The 20,975-nt window shown below is 33.7% G+C and overlaps 1 protein-coding gene and 1 non-coding gene across 3 annotated transcripts; both read right to left on the bottom strand.

Annotated features, from left to right (window-relative positions):
• Nucleotides 1–547: 547 nt before the first annotated feature.
• LOC143549417 (pentatricopeptide repeat-containing protein At1g71210, mitochondrial-like) lies at nt 548–4,589 on the bottom strand. Of its 2 annotated transcripts, XR_013138136.1 has the most exons (4): nt 4,521–4,589; nt 1,544–4,305; nt 886–960; nt 548–800 (listed from the first exon to the last, which is right to left on the bottom strand). XR_013138136.1 is itself a non-coding variant. In XM_077040317.1 (2 exons), the coding sequence occupies exon 1, from the start codon at nt 4,254–4,256 to the stop codon at nt 1,575–1,577; it is 2,682 nt and encodes an 893-aa protein (XP_076896432.1). In that variant the 5' UTR covers nt 4,257–4,404; the 3' UTR covers nt 1,312–1,328; nt 1,544–1,574. The 2 variants fall into 2 exon arrangements, 1 of the variants encoding a protein (XP_076896432.1); XM_077040317.1 differs by lacking the exons at nt 548–800; nt 886–960; nt 4,521–4,589 and adding an exon at nt 1,312–1,328 and having other exon boundaries at nt 1,544–4,404.
• Nucleotides 4,590–11,656: 7,067 nt separating this feature from the next.
• On the bottom strand, nt 11,657–11,727 carry TRNAC-GCA (transfer RNA cysteine (anticodon GCA)). Its single transcript has one exon. It is a non-coding gene; the product is annotated as a tRNA-Cys (tRNA).
• Nucleotides 11,728–20,975: the final 9,248 nt, after the last annotated feature.

Below are 20,975 nucleotides of genomic sequence, written 5' to 3'. Positions count from 1 at the left end.
AGACTCAGGTTTGACCTCTAGGTTAAACTATTGTTTCTTCATATTTGCATCTCTAAATATAGTTACTCAAACCTTTTGTTAATATAAAAGTATATGGAAAGTATTTGCACTAAACTTAAGCTGATACTGAACTTAAAGTAGAACCAAAAGTTGATTACAACTAATATTAAGTTTCTTTACACAAGATACCAACATTTGGAGATCATGGTAGAAATTTTTATAGTTTATATTTTATATTTATTTTCTAATAAATTCGTTGTATAAATAGATGTTCTAGGGTTAAAATAAACGTGACAGCATTGAAATTTTGTATAATAACACTTGATAAATACAAAGAAGTTTGTTGCAGTTATGTATTGTTCTTGTTATGATTTCGCCATACACATTGAACAATTTGACAATCATATTATTAAATCCTAACAAGTGGTAGCATAACTAGTTCTTGAATCAATTGATTAGAAAAATGGTTAAGCATGCAGCAGTAAGAAATCAGCAGAATATAACGTAATTAGATTGATAACTAGAGAAAATCTGAACTTTAAATGGAACAAAACTTATGTGAATAAAACAAAGTGATTCCAAGCTCTAGAATTAGAGAGCATATGAACGACAAACAGGCGCTGAAAACACAAAATTATGGTTTAATTTAAGGTTTACATGTTCATGTACCGACGGCAGTTGACCTTTCGTCAAACTATTGACTTCTTAGTCAAATTCTCTTCTCGCATTGGCATTAGTCTAGTTCTGGGTACTCGTTTGTATTCATGCGTATGGATGTCGATTCTTGGTCCCCCAGTTAACTGCAATAAAAAAGAAACAAATATTAAGAGATTATCTTATGAAGCTAATACTAACACATAAGAATCATACACATGTCAATAATACCTTTAAATGTATATAGCCAATAAGAATACTCTTCTTAACCTTTAGCAAGAATGAGTTCAACATCAAGAATCAACCCTTCATATGCACAAAACAAGATTGGTTCCATACTCTATTGAATAAGAAATAAATTAATAAAAAGTAACTTCATAAGTTTTGTAAACAAATACGAATTTAAACAGACGTGATTTAATTTAATATCCAATACTTTATAAAACTACTAATCTATAAATGAAGACCAAGAAATATTTCAACTAAGAGTAGCCAAGTTTTTCAAGTGTTTCGCTGAAGTCGACCAACCTTTTTTGTAGGGAAAAAAACACTCATCTTTCATTGGTATTCCAATGTAGTGATGTTTTTATAAAATGTTAAGAAATCAAAATAAACCTAAATGGAAGATATATGAAACCTGACTACAACTTAGAGATTATTTTTTGAAGTTTAACCTGAAATTGGAGGTTCATGAAAAAACAAAATTTACTAAACTGTAACCATGTTTTATATTTGTTTAAAATAAGCCAACTTAAAAAAAAATCACTAAAGTAACCGAAGTTCATATATGTTCTGTTTAAGTCAGCTTTTAAAAAATTTAACTTTGTATCCCAAATAATAGTACACAAAGACATGAATAAATTCTAGATATTAATCAAAACTATTGTACCTTTTATCTATCTCTGCAACTATAATCATCTTTAAAGCAACAATTTAGTCGACTCGCTCGGATTATACCCTCTTCGCAACATCTCTTCAACCCAAATTTCAGCATCGGTTTTCCTACCATTTCTATAAAAACCATGCACCATAGTTTCATAAGTCCACTGATTCGGTTCATACCCGTTTTTACAAATCTTTTGAAACAATTTAGAAGCATCATCCACTTGTTTAATACACAATTTCCTTAGAATCATATTATACGAATACACATCGAGTGAAAAACAGCTTCTAACCACTTGTTCCAAGTCATCAGGATTCAAATCTTCTCTAAAACGGTCAGAAAACAAACCGATAAGCTCACCGAGTCTCCAAACTGGAGACGACTGAGTCAACTCAGTTGACTCAGTAGGGGGAGTCGAGTCGACCCATGTTTCATATAACTCATGATCCTTTAACGAGCATAAAAGCAAATTGTTACCGATAAATGATGACAAGGGTCGGCCCACACCGAGTAAATCGTTGATTAAAGGTACGATTTTTTCATACTTTTTATGTTTGCATAAAGCATATATAAGTTCTTCATAACATTCGAGACTCGGTCTCAGGTTTTTCTCCTTCTCACGAGTTTCTGAAAAGACTCCTAGTGCAAGCCCAGGCTTGTTTGACTTGCAAAGGCCCGTAACCATCGCGTTAAACACTTTCCGGCTTATTTTTCGTTTCTCTAATATGTCATAATATAAGTTTAACGCGTCGGATACTCGCTCACTCGCTAAATAACTTTTCAACAATAAAAGGTCTGACCGCATATTAGGGTTAATTCCACTTCTCTTCATCATCTCATATATCTGCCGTGCCAGGTCAGCTTTCTTAGCGCGACCGACTCCTTCGATAAAAATATTAAAAATTTCACAATCAAGTTCGCGACGCGATAACTGTGTCTCCAACAGTTTTTGAAACTGTTTCTCGGGATTCTCCATTTCACATACGCTTCTAATAACCGATGTGAATAACTTACGCGTCGGTTCGTGGCCCTTTTCTTGCATTTCAATCAAAAGTTTCGTGGCGATATCGCCACGATTCGATTTAATAAACCCGTTTATCAAACTGTTGTATGCATATATGGTTGTTACTTTGTTAAGACGACTAAGCTCCCCGTGTATGAAATAACCGTCTTCCACTCTACCGGTCCTACAAAGGGCTTTTATGTAACTTTCATGAATTCTATCACTCAATATAATATTATTCTCTAATGCTACAAGAAACAACTCATTCATCATGTCAAGTTTTTCCAATTTGCATAACGCATCTGCAAGGATCGAAAACGTCATTTTCCCAGGGAAATAACCTTGCTCAAGCGAGTTCTTTAACACGCGATACGCGTCAACAACGCTTCCGTCACCACAAAGCGTGTTCATTAAATAATTAAGAGTCATACTACTTAACGATAACCCGATATCGCCTCGCGAATCATATAACCTAAGAGCAACATCAACCAATCCCGCTTTGCAGAAAAAACATAAAACAATATTCATCGTTAACTCGTCGGGTGGTACATTATTTTCCCGCATCTCGATTATTAAATCGCACACTTCTTCGAGACGGTTTTCTCTCAAAAGCCTTAATATTAACGTGTTGTAACGAAAAACATCCGGAACATATTTAACGACAAACTCTGGGTTTTTCGTCTTTTGCAAAAACTCCATCGCCCCGTCTAGCTTCCGGGCCCGCATGAGCTCGCGAATCCATATATCATACACATGAAACTCTCCAAATTCATCCACTAATTTCCCGGCTTTATCAAACTGATCGTCTTTACATAAACCATCAACGAGCGAACCAACAATGTAACCACCAGTTTTTAACTTGACCCCACTATTCATAACCGTTCGAAGATACGTTTCAGCTTTATCAAACTCTTTTTTCCTACAAAAACCCTTGATCAGTATCGAATGAGTCACCTCGGATTCAAAACCGCGCATCTTTATCTGTTTTGCAACCGACTCAACTCCTTCAAAACAATTCTCTTCCACTAGACCGTTTAAAAGCACGTGATACGCAAAATCATCTAAATCAATACCCTGATAACGCATACGCCCAAATAAGTGAAGTGCCATCTCGGGTTTTCCCGCAACCGCATAACCCATAACCAAAATCGTGTGATAACTCGTTTTATGTGAGCCTCGATGTTTAGCGTAGTTATCTAAATAATCCAACATTAAAGACATCAACTTTGCTTTTGAAAGAATCTTGAAAATGGCACTAAACGTGGCGCGCGTGTGATGAAACCCAGGTTGTCGACCCGCCCAATCGAAGAACTTTAAGCACGATAACACATCTTTATCGTAATACAACACGTCGAGAACGAGTGATTCGGTCAAACAAAGGTTGAGTTGGGATAACGCCACGTCAGCTGCTTCACGTTGTGACGCGAAATCTCCATTTTCGTTAGTGTTGGTGTGAGATCGTAGAATTTCGAGTATGCGATCGAGGAACGGGTTCCCGTTTGATTTGAACCATTCTTGGAACGTGACCACGACATCTTGTGCGTGTAGTTTATTGACTGGTAATGGGTTGGATGATGAGAATATTGGGTTTAACACAACGCCATTGGCTGTTGAAGATGCTGTTATTGTTGAATAACTGAAGAGGGTATTACTGCCATTGAGAGGAGATAAAAGAGCCCTAATTGACGTTTGGTTCAGGTATCTTAGTCTTACCATATTATCGTAAGCTATCGTATCAACATTGCAGCTTCAGGATACGCATGGCCTAGTAAAAAACAACAAATAGCAATAATCAAACACGAATCTGTAAAATAAAACCAACGGCAAAGGATTATTCTTCAACGACTGTATTGTAATTTCAGGAGAACTATACAGGCCACAAAAATGAAGGTTATATACATATTTGACTAATGCTTAATACATAAGCACTTAACATAGATAAAGAACATAATAATAATTCGAGCAATAAAAAGAATGTACCTTATGTTAATCGATTAATAAAGGTCTGTTAGAAGGAACAACCTGCTCATCACATAAAAGTGGATGCCCTGTAGAAATCAATAGCATTTATAATATTAATTAATCTATCTAAACAAAGGCAAAAAAAAACATTACTAAAACAAATAAATCATGAGTTGAATAATGAATCAAGCAAGTAATTTGATTACCAAGCTTACTGTATTGTGATGAATTGATTAAAGCTGATTTCCGTAATCACCACAAGCTACCAGATTGAGCAAAATGTGAATTGATAGATCAAAGTTCAATTTATGAGATAACTAAAGAATCGAATAGTGGATACAAGTAATGGTTAATGAAATGAAAGAAAGGAACCTGCAATTTAGGGTTCTGGGTGCTGAATAAATGCGTGGAGTTTGTTGGTGAAGAAAAGAAGAGAAAAGTGCAAAATATTATTAATTGCCGGCCGGAGATTTTGGTGATTCCCGGATGGATACGTACTCTGCCCAGCTAGGGTTTGATGATTAACAGGGAAGACAAGAGGGATTGATTGATAGATAGATGCTTGGATTATTATAATTACTTTTACCTTTACTAATATTTCTATCCGATTAAAAACTTATTACTAATAGTAATTTATTATTATGGACACGTATCTCTTGTATGTTCATTTATAAAATAAATTTTTCGCACAAACTTTTTTTCAACTTTTAATGAAAAATATTTATGTAAGTGTAGTCAACACATGTTTAATCATTTTTTAATCAATTAACTAATTACCTAAATTATAGTGATTAAAAATATGTAGGTATTTATGTTAATATAATTAAATATATATATTTATATATTTAATGAAATCATAACTACTTTTTTTATTAAATCAATTTATATACATGTTTTGAATATATGATATGAATGTGGTAAGATTCAATAAACGATATATAGATCTAAGATGATAAAGACAAAATGAATTTATCAATGAATAACAATTTTATTCTCACATATTCATTTAACATCAATGGATTCATGGAGTTTTCATCCATCTCTTACGAAACTATAATACAAAAAACGTGTTTTATTCATGTTAATTTTGTATATAATGTTCTTTTTTTATGTCATTCATAGTGAAACATCATATCATCTTGAGGTGAGCTTGTTACTTATATACTTTAAGTAGTTATTCGCTTTGTACTTGGCTATCCAACATTTACATTGGGCACGATAACTCGTACACCGGAGGTATATACTACCCAACCTCTCGTACTAGGGAAAAGCCTTCTCATGCTCTAATACCCACACCGGACATGGACTAAACTACTTTACGATGTTTGAAATCGAGCTCATGAACCGCTTTAATGGGTGAAAAGTCAACCCTTGGAACATTCTACAACCCCAGGTGGCGAAGAGTCGATATCAAGGCGCTAAACCCTCCCGTCAATGTGAGCATATGGGAAGATCACTATGTTTTCCCTGGGTTAACTTTTATTCGTTGAGCGACGGTCCTTCCACTCGGCACCATCGGATCATTAAGGTCGACTTTTGATATGGTCTAAAATATACATATTATTATATAAATATTCTCACACTTTTAAATATTTTTGAGCTAGATTTTATTGAATATTATTTAAATTGGTTCATATGTGAGTTTTTAAGATTCTAAAAGATAATGGATTGAAATAGAGTACTTTTACTAAACTTGTGACAAACATGTAAAACTTTAAACATTTTATATATCTATCGGTTTTCTTTTGAGTTAATGTTGTTTAACAAATTAGAATTTTGAATATGCTTCGTAATAATAAAAGCATCACTAAATATAATCCTTTAATATAAATGTTGATTTCATGTGTTTGAATTTGTGATGTAGTTGACTTAATAATGCAAGATTATACAATACAAATGCACATGAGATTGAGCTCAAATTGCACCACAAATCATTTAACTGAATAAGCGCACTAGAATAAAGGCAAAAACTAATAGGAGTTGGGCTCGTTTAACATTTATGAACATGGGCCTTTTGCATGTTTAGCCAATATGAACTTTCCTTGTTTAAGGATACATTAGATGGGCCTCAATTATTATTATTCTAGAATTGTAAACAATTGGTTGGGTGTTTTAACTTGAAACAGAAGATAACAACCTATATATAGATGTGACGAGACAGAAGGGTTGGGAGAGCAGGAGGCCAAAAATTAATTAGAGAGCCAAAGGATTTTTGAAGCAACATCAAACAATATTATATTGAAGAAAAAGCAGTTAGTTTAAGCAGAGAATGTCTGGGTTTAACACATATTCATCCAAACAACATTATTATTTGGTTCGAATTTATTGTTTTCGTCATGAATTCATTATTTGAACTTATTTATTTTCTTTTGTTCTTTAGTATGATTGTTGGCTAAACCCTTAGACTGCTTAGGCTTATAATAAACTTTAGTTGACATTGGATTTTAATTTGGATTATGTGTTTTGTTTAAGGTTTATGATTAAGTAAAAGGTTTCTTGTTATACGTTCGATGTATACATGTGCTTAGGTTTGTTTGGTGAGTTTTATTGTTTCACTGAGTCTTTGGTGATTGTCTGGCATATAATAGAATTCTGTTAGGTCATCTATTGTGTGTTTTTGACTAGTTTGTGGTTTATATGCATTAAAACTATAGAAACAATCATAATTAATCAAGTAGACTTAAGTGTGCTGCTAATCTAAATAAATGTAAGGTGATAGATTATGTGATAGGTCTTGGTTAAGAATTGCTATATTTAGTTCTTTGTAAGGAGTCCGTCTATGTTTGATTTAGTTGCCTTGTCTATCTAGTCAAGTGAATTCTTTAAACTACCATTGATTTCTGCACGGTAAGGTATGCTTTCTTATAAAGGTACTTATAATATAATAAATTAGCTACCATAAGCGAGTCTAATTAAACCGATATTTTTAATAACTTATTAGAATTTCATAGATGTCTACCTGAGAAGGGTCAAGGGTTGTTTGGTTTCCTCTTAAGTGAATACTTTAAGATCTCGGTTTCATAACTTAGCATTTTCCCAACCATTTGTTATTTGATGCATTATGGATACTAGCCTAGGTGGTTGTTTGTTATCATCAGAATTAAGTACATGTTCTAAGTCGAGTTGTCTTGAGGTTTATTTAATTAGTTTTTATTTTAGTTTATCTTAGTTCTTAGTAAACCTTCTAGTAATAATAAATATATATTCGTGTTTGTAGTTGAGTCTAATTTAGTTAATTTACGTAATTTAAAGAGTCTGTGGGTTTGATATCCGGACTTACTAAATTGTATTAGATTCGACCGATACACTTGTTGGTTAAGAGTTTTAGTTAAGTTTAAGAGTCTATAATTTATTACTTAGTGTCTAGATTAACGGGTTTTCATATAACTACTTTTAGCACATCAACTTTCGTCTCTGCTTGGCGGGCGGGTTTTGCAGTCAAGCTCCTTCATGCCTTTGCACTTAATGGTGTAACATCCCAAAAATTTTGGGTCAAACTTTGAAACTTGAAGGACCAAAATATTCTAAAAAATAATTAAAAACCAAGACCCCAAATACGTACAACGAAAACCAACACGAAAAAACGAGAAAAACATAAATCGGGTGCACGTCGCTCTACCGATGTATTATTCAAGTCCATCGCGATATGCGAAGGACAAAGATATTATCTGAAAGTTTGGGCCACGTCGCGCTAGGCAAAGACCCAACCCATTTGGCCAGCACGCTCCGCGACGTAGCCAGTAAGTAACCAGGACAACTGGCACGCCACATGTCGATGACTCGGCGACACGTGACAAGAATAGGACTGACACATCAACCTTAGTGGGCGGCGTTGCGCTATGTTACATATTAAAATATTCAGAGACGGCTAAAGAAGGTGTCGCGCTACGCGACAGCTTGCCCTATCCTCCATCGTGATACGCGACGAAGTGGGTAACCTATAAAAGGGGGGGTCAGGGTGACGACCATTCATCCCGAACACCTTTACACTCACACACTTATCCTTGGTTTTCGTGCCTAACCCGTTACGACAATCCGACAAATCATCGAGCCTCGTAGTGCGTGTCCACGAGCCCCAAAGTTCTGACGTTTGTTCCCTACACCCGACTATAGTAGAAGTGTTGCTCAAATTAAGATGTATACTCCAGATACCCGTGTTATGGTAGTGGTTCTGCTTAAGTTATTTTAATACATAACTTAGACCCTAGTCGGGGGTATTGTCTAAACCTTGAAAAGTTAAATATTCATTTTAACTTTTCATTAAGAGGAATTCATTAGATAAGCGTTTATTTATGACTAGGAAATGTTTAATTTTACATACAAATGTTATAATTAAACTGATGTTTATTCTTGAAGAAGAAACATAAGGATATTTATAAATAGACTTTTCTTCGTGAAGAGGAAATGTATCACATAATTGATAAGGAAACAGTAGACTGCTAGTCTAGATATTTTACTCATGCAAATAATCTATCAAGGTTTACAGCTATATAAATTAGACTAAAGAGCTAAAGCTAAATCATTCAACCTAGATATTTATACAAAGATAATCCCATACTATAAGTCCGAGGTAACTCATCAAATCAAACATTAGTTCAACCAATCAGAGCAGAACGGTGAATATGCTATCCCTTATTAACGGGCGTACTCTTATGGGACAAATCAGTGATTGTCTCATAAGAGTCAAGACATATTTACAAACATGAAAACCTTTAAGCAGATCAATTCGTTAAACTAGTGAATATGTTTAATTAATTAACAAGTTGATTTTGCTAAGAAGAGATAGACTGGTTAATTGTCTTAAAGCCGAAAAGATAAAGATACCATCTATCGTAAAAAATCTGAATATATTTAAGATATGGTATGACTAGGTATTGAAAAATATGGTATTTACCATACCCGGGTTGGGTTCTGGTCCAGGTATTGTCTTTAATAACCATACCATAGGCACCGGGTTCGGGTTGTATATACAATGGGGTAATCTTAAACCGGGTATGTAAATACCCAATTTTCGGGTATAAATTAGGTTTTTTAAGAGGCTTGACTTTTTTGGGATATTTTTCAAGTAATTTCGGATATAGATCGAGTATTTGGAAAACCTGATTTCTGGTATTGGAAACACCCGGTTTCGAGTATGGAACCGGTTCCGGTTTTATGTTATTACCAAGTACATCGGGTCCGACTCCGGGTTCGTTTTTTTTATACTGAAATGCATATCATGTCCGTACCCTATAAGTAGGGTCGTGTACGGGTTCGATAGTAAAAACCCGGGTAAAAAAACCTAATTCCGGATTTTTTTTATGTGGTTGGAGGTTTTTATCACCTCTATGTAAAAGTATAAATACCTTAAAAGGATAGGGCCCACCAGGGTAAGGCCTGGAGTGGCAGGACGCATAGTAACCCAACAGCCCAATTTGGACCATATTTGGTGTTTTAATCCATTGGACTTGATACATCCACTTTAACGTTCTGGTTATTGTTTATCCATTCGAACCCTTGTGAGTTGGGACGATGCATTAAACTGTTCGGTTGTTTTTTTTTTTGAAAGGTGAATTTCTTAATCCCTTGTTGGAAATGGGTTTTGAACTCACAACCTCCCCAAACCTTAGTGTATTAGAAGTTTTGCCTCTACCATTGGACCACAACCCCAATGACAAGGGATTAAGTTTGTTACAATCCTGACACTAAATTTAAAAAAATAATATGTCAATGAAAACATATACAGTTGTATATACAATACCGACACGAAACACAAAAAAAAAATTAGTAAACATTCAAAACAGTATCAACACTAAATAATAATGACCGTGATAAAAACACAATTAACGGTTCTGCCGCAAGCTGAATGGATGTAATAACTTGCCAACAAAATTGTTTAATAAGATGATTTAGATAAATTCTTAGGAAGGTTTGGGTTTTTCAGTGGAGACCCAAGTTCGATCCTCACTCGTGTCACTTTGGATATATACTAACAATGAATGATTTAAGCTAGGCTTAGCGAGGTTGTCAGTTCGGATTCCAAGCCCACTTTACTTTTCGTCTCACCGTGTGTTACACCAGATAGTTCTGCTCTTGTGATGACACGTCTGTCAAGTGGCAGCCGACGGTATGGTTTCCCGGGGAACACCCAAGTCAAACTTTGAAGCCAACGTAAGCCCGATTAATACAACATAGCCTGAACAGAATGGGGCAACGAGACTCTCAAAATTAGAGAGTGTAGTGATCTAAACATAAAAAAAAAGGGTCGCCGTTCTAGTAAAAAAAGGAAAAACCCCTCGGGACAATTCATTCTGATAATAAATCATTCGAAACTAGAAAGTTAATATTTGGTTTAGGAACGGAGATGCCAAATTGATTTTTGTCAATCCTTAAGTAGGTAAGTAGGTTACGAACTAAAGAGGCGAAAACGACAATACCAAAAGAAAATAAAATAAAAACTAGTGTTGAGTATACAACACAAACACGTATTAATAACATAAGGGAACAATATAACAAAAATAGGACGTACAAATTATTCAAAAGAAATAAATTAAAAACCAACATTTCAACATTTTTATAACTATTACTTAGTGTGCATGTTGCTAAGAACTTACATATATTATTGCATCCAAATAAATAAAAAATATAATAATGTTACACGTGTCTTCTAGGGGACGCCTTTGTTCAAATTTGGGTAATAGATAGTTTAGATCTATTGATATAGAATGGAGTAACATTTTCGTCATTTAAAAAAAAAGCCCTTATTTGTATCATATTATTTCAACTTTCATGCACCCTTTTAACACTTTAATACTTTTGGATAGCGTTTGGTTTATTAAACTTCATTTGAACTGAAATCTAAATTATATTTCTAATTAAATAAAATTCAATTGATTTTCAAAGTTTATTCGAATTGAAACTCGTAGACATTACATTAGTAGTAGAAAGAAATCGGGAAGTCTTGCTTCGACCATTAAAATCAAACATTAAAGTCAAATCTTTCTTTTCATTTTGGATTCAAAGATTTCCGATTTCCAATCTTTTACAAAATCCCCAGAACGGATGTTTAGAATCAACCAAGTATTAACAGTCCCCTTATTCTGTTCTGGCTGGGTAAAATTAGGTTGAGTTATATCAGCAGAACAGAATAAGAGATTCCGATTCGTTTGCTGATGAGGCGGCACCCGGATTTGAACTGGGGAAAAAGGATTTGCAGTCCCCCGCCTTACCACTCGGCCATGCCGCCAAAACGATACACAATAGGAGAAATTTTTACCAACAAAAGAGAGTAATATATTTGATTTGAGAAATGAAGGAAATTGTAATAGACATACTTCAATTTCTTCCTATAATCGAATTAATCATTCATTCAAAGTTGTCAAGGACTTCAATATACGAAATCAAATGTTTGACTCTTGTCGTTACGCCTTCGTCACCTCTCTCCAAGGGCGGACGATGACTAGGATTGGCAATTGTAGTTGACTAGTTGGTGGCATCGACTATAAATTCCAATTATTAGATATTTATTTTACTAGTCAATAAATCTCATAATATAACTGTTTAATATATTTCATTTTATCAGCGCGCTTAATTAGCAGGTTAAACATGTCAACGGATCACAATTCATTAAATTAAATTAAATAAGTTAAATATATTGTCTACCGTTTATTAAAAGAGTTATACATAACAAGCTAAATCATTGTGTTTCAAACCCGAACATAAAGACCCACATACCTTACAAAATCTTTTCTTCTACATCTAAGCAGGTTGTAATGAAGTTGTGAACCATGAACCGTGAACGAGTTGTCATAAATGGGTCAAACAGTTTGACGCCTTGAAGAGTTGAACTGTTCAACTAAACAAGTTAAATCGACCAACTTAAACTGTTTACTAGACCCAAAAAATAATAATTTTATGTCGTGTTTCTAATCGTGTTTGGAACTGAAGCCCAAAACGTTCCAAGGATGGATTCAAAATCATACATGAATGTTAACTACTTTTGCATTAAAGGCATTAAGAAATAAAAATAAAAAACAATATTATCTAAGATAATGCATGTCCTGTATTTTGTTATATATATTGTATAACGATGGATTTTCTTCCTTCTGGTCAATGGTTGACAGAAGGTAACTAGGTTAGTTGTTCTTACATGTCAAAATTATCTTGCTGTTAACAAAAAGTAAAGCATTTAAAAGATCCAAATAATATCATAACATACCAAAAGAGTATAACAAATTATTTGATTATAATCTGAGATGGCTCGCTTATCATTTGAAAAGACAGCCTACAAGTTAAGGGTGCAAACGAGTTGAGTTGCTCCCTCACTACTTGAGATCGGATCACTAAAAGGGTCGAAACGAGCCAAGTCTTATCACGCCCGAGCTGAGCCGTGTAACATTCGTTACTTTTCAAACCTGAAAATCCGACCCATTTTAAATTTTCGGTTCTTATCTATAAACATATGTATTAATATAAATATAATCCAAGTTTCGTTTTATGTATTTTTTTTATGTTCGTTAACCGATTCATTTTTATGTTTCGATGCATTCGTATCATTCGTTTATTATATATACATAATTACCGTTTATTTATTTAATAATATTTACGACGTGTTATAGTCACTATTCGCTTTTTTTTTCTATTTTGTATTGTTCAATAACGAAACTCCAAGGTCAAACATGCGTACTTAAACGAGTCCCGAACTATCCGGGTATTATATGAAAATAAATCAAAGCATATAACTTTTATTAAGTATATATAACATTTTAAAGTCCAAGGTTCATTTTGTAAATCATACTTTATTTTCTATTTAATAGAACTTGAAACTTGAGGGGGCAGAAATGGAAATATGATTTAAAATATATTAATTAAATAAATATTACCCAACCCCGGTCCCTGATTCCCGTATTTTCGGCAGCCGCGCCGGCGGCGGCCCAATCAACTCCGGCGAACCCCAATTATTGTCAGAACTCGTTTAATAACGCGATTGAATGCTTTTAAAACCCGTAGACCATAACGTAAACCAGTAATCAATAATATTAATACGTTATAACTGTCACACCCCGACCAAAGGCGGAACATGCCGAGGTGCAACGTGATTGGACAAATACACAAGACACTATTAAAGTGACAATATTTAATCAACTCATTAATTTTATTCAATCACCAAAATAACACATATTGTTTATGCAAGTAACATCAAAACATAAGAAATAGATATTGTTCATTCTTCTAATAACCTCGCGGTATCAAAATAGAATGACGTCTTCAAACTCCAACTCAAGTAATAATCAAACCTGTAACATGCATAAAATAACATTTGTCAACACGTATGTTGGTGAGCAATTTCATAGTTTTGAGTATATATAATATGAGTGAAATCCACAAACGTATATGATACTATAAATAAAAGCATCAATCATGGTATATAAAACATATGTAAATGAGGATCCTTTCTAATCGGTAAGAATACCGACATACTTGGATAATGAGGCCCTATTCTACTAGCACAAGGCTAAGTAGTTAGGGGAGCGTATGATCATACTTAATGAGGCTCAACAACAACATAAAAATAAACACTCGCGCACGTAAAGCATATGAGACATATAACACACAATAGAGCAAGTATTCTAGCATCATATACCCTAAAGTTTGTGGTTTGAGAAATGAGTATAATATAAATCATTTTTGTTTGAATAAGTATGCATGTTACCCCCAAAAGATAAAAGTGAAAACGGGGGATGAAATGTACTCACGTTAACTAAGTAACTTGAAAGATTGATTCATGAATAATCGGAGATCGGGTTTAACGAGCAAGACCTAGATTAAACGGGTCTTAAGTTAGTAGGTAGTCTTGAAAGGGTTTAAAATAAAATATGACAAGTAAAGTAAATAAATGAAGTTTATGGTTTAAAAATGTAAATACTTGGGAAATTAAAGACATGTTCTAAAAAGTAAGTTTACTCGAAACCGGGTCTTGGTATTTCATTCATAATTATTACTCAACCTATGTTAAGTAACTTATGTGGGTTATAATGCACTAATGCAAGACCCTTTGGGTATATGAACACCAAAACAAGGTTTTAATCGGGTGTTCGGATTTGTTAACTTGGGTCTAGATAATTAACTAAACTCAAACTTAACTTTCCAAAATGTTTTGAGATAACTCAATAAAATCGAAAGACTTAACCAAGTATATAGTTCTATTATGAAGAACCTTAACGTCCTTTAAGTGTGTATTTGGTATCACCGGTCCAAGCTTGTTATAAGATCAAGTTGGATACCGACACACCAAGTAAGTTGATAAAATACTTAAAATTAGTTTAAAATACATTCTTGAAGAAAATATGAGTTTCGATGGCCAAAAACACACTTGTGTGTCTTAGGCAAGTGAACTCGGTTTAGTTCGGTTTTAGTTCGGTCCTTGACTCGGAATGATACCGAGGATGGTTGCCACATACCCAAATACCATAGAACTATCAAAATGGTTTTAGAAGTTACAAGATTCAAATCTTTCATAAACGTGTTTATTTAACTATTTTAAACAAAACTAGTAAACAAAACTATTTAAAACAAAAGCTAGTAAACAAGAGTTCGGTCTTGGTTCGGTCTTGATTTGGGTCTAATCTCGGGATGAAACCGAGACTAGTGACTTCATACCCAACACCATGGAACTCTTTAAACATGAATTAAAACTAAACTACTTACAATATAAACAAAAGCATTAAAGGGAAATAGTATAAACAAGACTAGTAAACAAGAGTTTGGTCTTGGTTCGGTCTTGATTCGGGTCTAATCTCGGGATAAAACCGAGACTAGTGACTTCATAACCAATACCATGAAACTCTTTAAACATTAATTAACAGCTAAACTACTTACAATATGAACAAGACTAGGAAAGCATTTAAGGAAAATAGTATAAACAAGAACTACAAAGAGTTCTCCATGTAGCCTTGCCTTGTAGCATATCACCTCCCGAAGAAGATGAAAGCCGAAGGAAACAAGGGGTGCATATTATATATATGTTGTGCCACAAGATATGAATTAATAAGTAACAAACAAGAATTAAAGAAGGTTATTGCTTGATTATTAAGAACCTTAGAGGTTAGAGATATGAACTTTATTTGGGAGAGAAAGAAGATGAATGAGCAAAGAATAACGAAGAGGTTGGGGTTGTTTATATAGGGAAGGAGTCAAAATTGTTTTCCTTGTTTTATATCAATACTTGCATGTGTTTTTTTTTTAAAAAAGGTTTAAATAATACAATCTAGTAACAAATCCAAAAGGTAAGAGATGATTATGAAACATAAAAATCCAACATTTTATATTAGTGAAAGATTTGGTTTGCAAATCGGGTCGGGTTTTGATACAAATACAAATACAAAAAAGATCGAAAATGACGAATGTTACAATAACGGCTTGGAATCATCAAATTTAAACCGCAAACTCGCCGTATTTTATGTAAAACACTAATGATGATTATTGAATGATAAACGATCCAATTATCATTATAAATAGCCTATATACCATCACTTAAACTCGTCTCAAACGTCAATTAAACCAATAATCTAGCAAAATTGAACTAATTAACCGTTTTTAATTTCTAGGGTTTGCAATGGAGAAGATGAACATGTAGTATAGTTTATATATATATATATATATATATATTTGGTATTTTAAACAACAAATAAGCTAGATTAGTTGGTTAGTGCATGTATGTATGGACAAGAGGACCTGAGTTTGAACCCGGGCTGCCCGTTTCTTTTTTTTCTTTCTTTTTAATAAACATTTTCTTTTATATATTAAACTAAATAAAATTTATAAAAAACTATATTAAACCAATAAAAATTATGTTAAGCTAAATAAAAATAGTTATAATATCTTTTTACCTATAAACCTGACTTTCGTTTCCGTTAAGTTTTCGTTAGAAACCCGGATAATATTAAATTAATAAATATTATTTCGTTAAACTTTATATCACGCAAATATAATTATTTTTCAAAACTAAAATTTCGTGAAGATCCATAATGTATAAATGTTATAGATCCCAAACCCGTCAAGTTCGTTTAAAACTAGTTTAACTTATATATCTATATATACATGTATACATATTTTCATTCGTTAAACTTTAAAATTCATTAACATGTTCGTTGTTCAAAATAAAATATACCGTTAACATCAAAACTCCGTAAACATTATAATATTCAAACTTAAGCATTGACCTCATAATTTAAAAATATTAGATTTAATAATTCGTTAAAATAATATTACAACATCAAACTTCATAAAATGATGAAAAATATATAAAAGTCCTGACAACCCGATTTATCTACTTTTATAAGTCGTTAGTTAATATTAATTTTGTGCTTTTAATTTCGTGACGTTAAATTGCTTCGGCTTCATTTACGCACTTTCAGTTTAATTTCAAGTTCGTCTTTCAACTTCAAGGTGAGTTTCTCACACCTCCTTTTTACCTTTTTTACTATGGGGGGGGGGGTAGCATATATATCCTATCAATATTTCAATTTCGTTTAATCATTATTTAGAAACTACAATTCGTTACATGGACTTGTGTGTTTATTTGCTTACTTGTTCATAGACTACGTGCTCATGGTTTCCTCATTAAGTATGATCATACCCCCCCCCCTTATGCACTCAGGATGTAACATCCTAAAATTTTAAGGTTGAATAAAGAAAGTTATGTTTAGTGATTTCGTGTTATTGATTATTTAATATCGAGTAAGGAGCGGATCATGAACTTAGATTAATTGAGATGGGTTAAATGAGAATGGGCCTTAGGTCCATGGGCTTAAGAGATATAAATATCCCTTAAACCCTAAAACATCACTCATTCCATCTTATTCTCTAACACTCCAAAACACACCCACACCACACACACCGCCGGCGGCCGAGGGAGAGGAACGAGCGTGATCCGAGAGAGCGTGAGCGATTAGTTGTGATTAAACAAGTTAAACGAGATCCAAACAAGCACAAAAAGGTATGATTCTTGATCTTTGAAGTTTAAAGATCCAAGCTTTATAGTGTTTATACGACCGAAAACGGTTGGGGAGCGTAGTGGGTGATGTCGAACTATAACAAGAGTGTTAAAATCGCCAAAAATGCTTGATAGAAACCAAACAGCGGCTGAACTGGGCAACTTCGCCTTCAAAGCGATAACTTCGCCTTCAAAGCGATAACTTCGCCTGAGGCCAAGTTCGCCTAATTGATAACTTCGCTTACGGCCAAGTTCGCCTAACTGGTAACTTCGCCTGAGGCCAAGTTCGCCTAATTGATAACTTCGCTTACGGCCAAGTTCGCCTAACTGGTAACTTCGCCTGAGGCCAAGTTCGCCTAATTGATAACTTCGCTTACGGCCAAGTTCGCCTAACTGGTAACTTCGCCTGAGGCCAAGTTCGCCTAATTGATAACTTCGCTTACGGCCAAGTTCGCCTAACTGATAACTTCGCCTAAAGCTAAGTTCGCTTTAGGTTTAACTTCGCTTAAAGCTAAGTTCACCTAAGGTTTAACTTCGCTTAAAGTCAAGTTCGATTAGGAAATAAATTAAAAACCTAATGAAAAATGTGTTAAGACAGTTAATGGAAATAAAATTTTTCCAAGCTGACCTGGCAGCTCGACCCCAGCCAGGGGCTCTGCCCCTTGGACCCTGCTAGGGGCTGCCGCCCCTAGACCCCGCTGCCAGGGGCGCTTCCCCCGGACCCCCGTTCGTTGTGGGCCATATAAAGATAGAAATGCAATATGAGAAGTGATAGTTAATTGATACGTATACTTGTTATACAGTCAGCCGTGCACAACTGAAGAAAGGGATTACGATTAACGGTGAACGTAACCGTGTTCAGGTGAGTTTCTAGCCCCATTCCTTGTTATGTTTTCGGGGCTGTGTGCATACTCGATGTGTTGTTAATACATTTATCCTAAGTGATAAGTGTATGCCATATGTGATATATGTGATATGTATGAATGATTGCTTGATGGTACGTGAACGATCTTCGGATATTGCACGTACCGTCAGGTTGTAACGCTATGTATAAGGTAAGTATGATATGTATGCTTATGTGTATGAATGTAATAAAGTTAATAAAAGAAGGAAAAGACGGTTGTATGGTTGTATGGTTACGAAAAGGGTACCGAGCCCTAATAATACTCGAGGTATGATGTATGGTTGTATGGTAACGAAGAGGGAATCGAACCCTACTAATATTCGATAACTAGGGACCAGACCCTTATAATATCTGTGATGTTAGGGACCAGACCCTTATAATATCTGTGATGTTAGGGACCAGACCCTTATAATATCTGTGATGTTAGGGACCAGACCCTTATAATATCTGTGATGTTATGGACCAGACCCTTATAATATCTGTGAGGTTATAGGGCGAAAGGCTCTTTAAAACGTATGATTATGTATGTAAAGAAAGTACGAAGGTAAGAATGAAAGTATATGCACTTAGGTGTGTACGAAAGAAAGTTAAGAGGTTAAGTATGAAATGTAAGAATGTATTGTATGATTATGTGATTAACTAGAACTCACTCAGCGTAGCTGACTTTTAGTATGCACGCAGGTGAGTAGGATGAGGCAGCTCGCTTGAGGAGACACGTGGCACTGAATAAGAGGCTGGCATCGAAAGACTCAAGACGTTTAAGTTTAATGTTTCGTTTATTTTGAAAGACAAAATGATGTTTTAAGACAAGACGTGTTTTGTTATTAAATGTTTTATGAAAGTTTTTAAATTCCGCGAATGTTTTAATTAACTCTGATATTTAGAACTGCGTTTATGAGTAAATCCAACACGAAAGTAGGGTTACCGGTGACGGGGCCTTACACAGGACCTCGATGTTATGAGTGGAATAGGGACCCCCGATCCGAGTACGTTGGTGGTTACAAACGAAAAAGACACTTACTTGCGCTATTATCCGAGTACGTTAGTGCACAATCCCAACTGAAAAGGACTTTACTTGCTCATTTGCACTTGTCCATGGAATTGTAGATTTTTATGTACTTATATCAAAACTTGTGTGAACTCACCAGCTATTCATTTAGTTGACATTATATATATATATATATATATATATATATATATATATATATATATATATATATATATATATATATATATATATATGTTACAGGTACAATTATTAGAGGATGAAACGGAGAAGACACTAGAACCTAGGTTATATTAATAAATGGACTAGTTGTTAATTGTTCTTGTATTTTCTTTGTAGTTCTTGTTATAAATTTGTGTACTTGATGTTTACATTAATTAATGATAATATTGTCACTTAATAGTGTCACATGTGTTTTGAGCAATTTTTACGTCACATTCGGGCATATTCCGCTTTAGCCGGGGTGTTACAAGCCGAGCCTGATAAAACTAGTTTAGTTATCGACCACAATCTCGAACTTTGTATTAGAAGAACATTTAGGCTCGTTGAACCTTAACATACCTTGTATTTTTTATTTGACTATTTTGGCAATCTTAGAGCGCGTTCGTTTCACAAAATGGAATGAAATTGGAATTAAAATTTGCATAGAATTTGGAATTGGATTTGGAATCGGAATATTTCAATAGGAATTGGAACTGAAATCCAATTTCGTTTTTCATGTGTTTGTTTGATAAATGAATTGTAACCTACAAATGAATTGGAATCGTTTTTTTTTACTGAGGATAACGGCGGAAACATTTTAGTTTTTTTTTTTAGATTTTTTTTAATTTATTTTTACGTTATATTTTTTTATTTTTTTTTTGGAATTTTTATGGGTTTTCTATTAAGATAAAAAAACCCTCAAAAAATATTCGAAAATAATATTAAAAAATTCATAACACATAATATAAATTAAAAACCAAAAAAAGTAAAAAAGCTAAAATATTTTATTCGTTGTCCTCGTTAAAAAAAGATACTAATGAATTTCCTTGAATTTCTCTACATATTGGAAATATTTGGAATCCCTTTAATTAAATGAATTTAATGGATTTGAATTCCAATTACAATTCCACTTCTTTGAACCAAACACACCAAAATGAGATTTCAATTCCAACTAAACGAATACGGCATGCCATGAGATTTTAATTCTAATTCATTTGAATTCTCATGAATTCTGTGAAACGGACACACACTTAAGATTTTTTTCAAAATATATAAAAACAATAATTAATGTATAAAAGTTAATTAATAAAATCAAGCCCAAGTCAAGCTCAAGCTTAAAAAACAACTCTTAGATTGAGCTCAAACTTTAGGAAAGGAGCTCTCATTAGTCAAAACGAATCAATCTCAAACCTCGTCGATATTATGATATATATAATAAATAATCCTTAAAAGGCTAAAACTTAAAAAGAACTATGAGCAAAAAACTATAAAGTCACCGTTCAAAAAAAAAATATGAGCAACCAATATACATTTATTATTTTACATTTAATATTTCAAATACTGTACATTTTATACTTTAGCAATGAGATTACAATATATTGCAAATAC

The sequence above is a fragment of the Bidens hawaiensis genome, unplaced genomic scaffold (assembly GCF_021521415.1).
Source record: "Bidens hawaiensis isolate Kalapana, Puna unplaced genomic scaffold, B.hawaiensis_p1.1 tig00015556_1, whole genome shotgun sequence".
Taxonomy (NCBI): domain Eukaryota; kingdom Viridiplantae; phylum Streptophyta; class Magnoliopsida; order Asterales; family Asteraceae; genus Bidens; species Bidens hawaiensis.
Note: the sequence above shows the minus strand (reverse complement) of the source record. Positions and strands in the feature narration are given on the sequence as shown.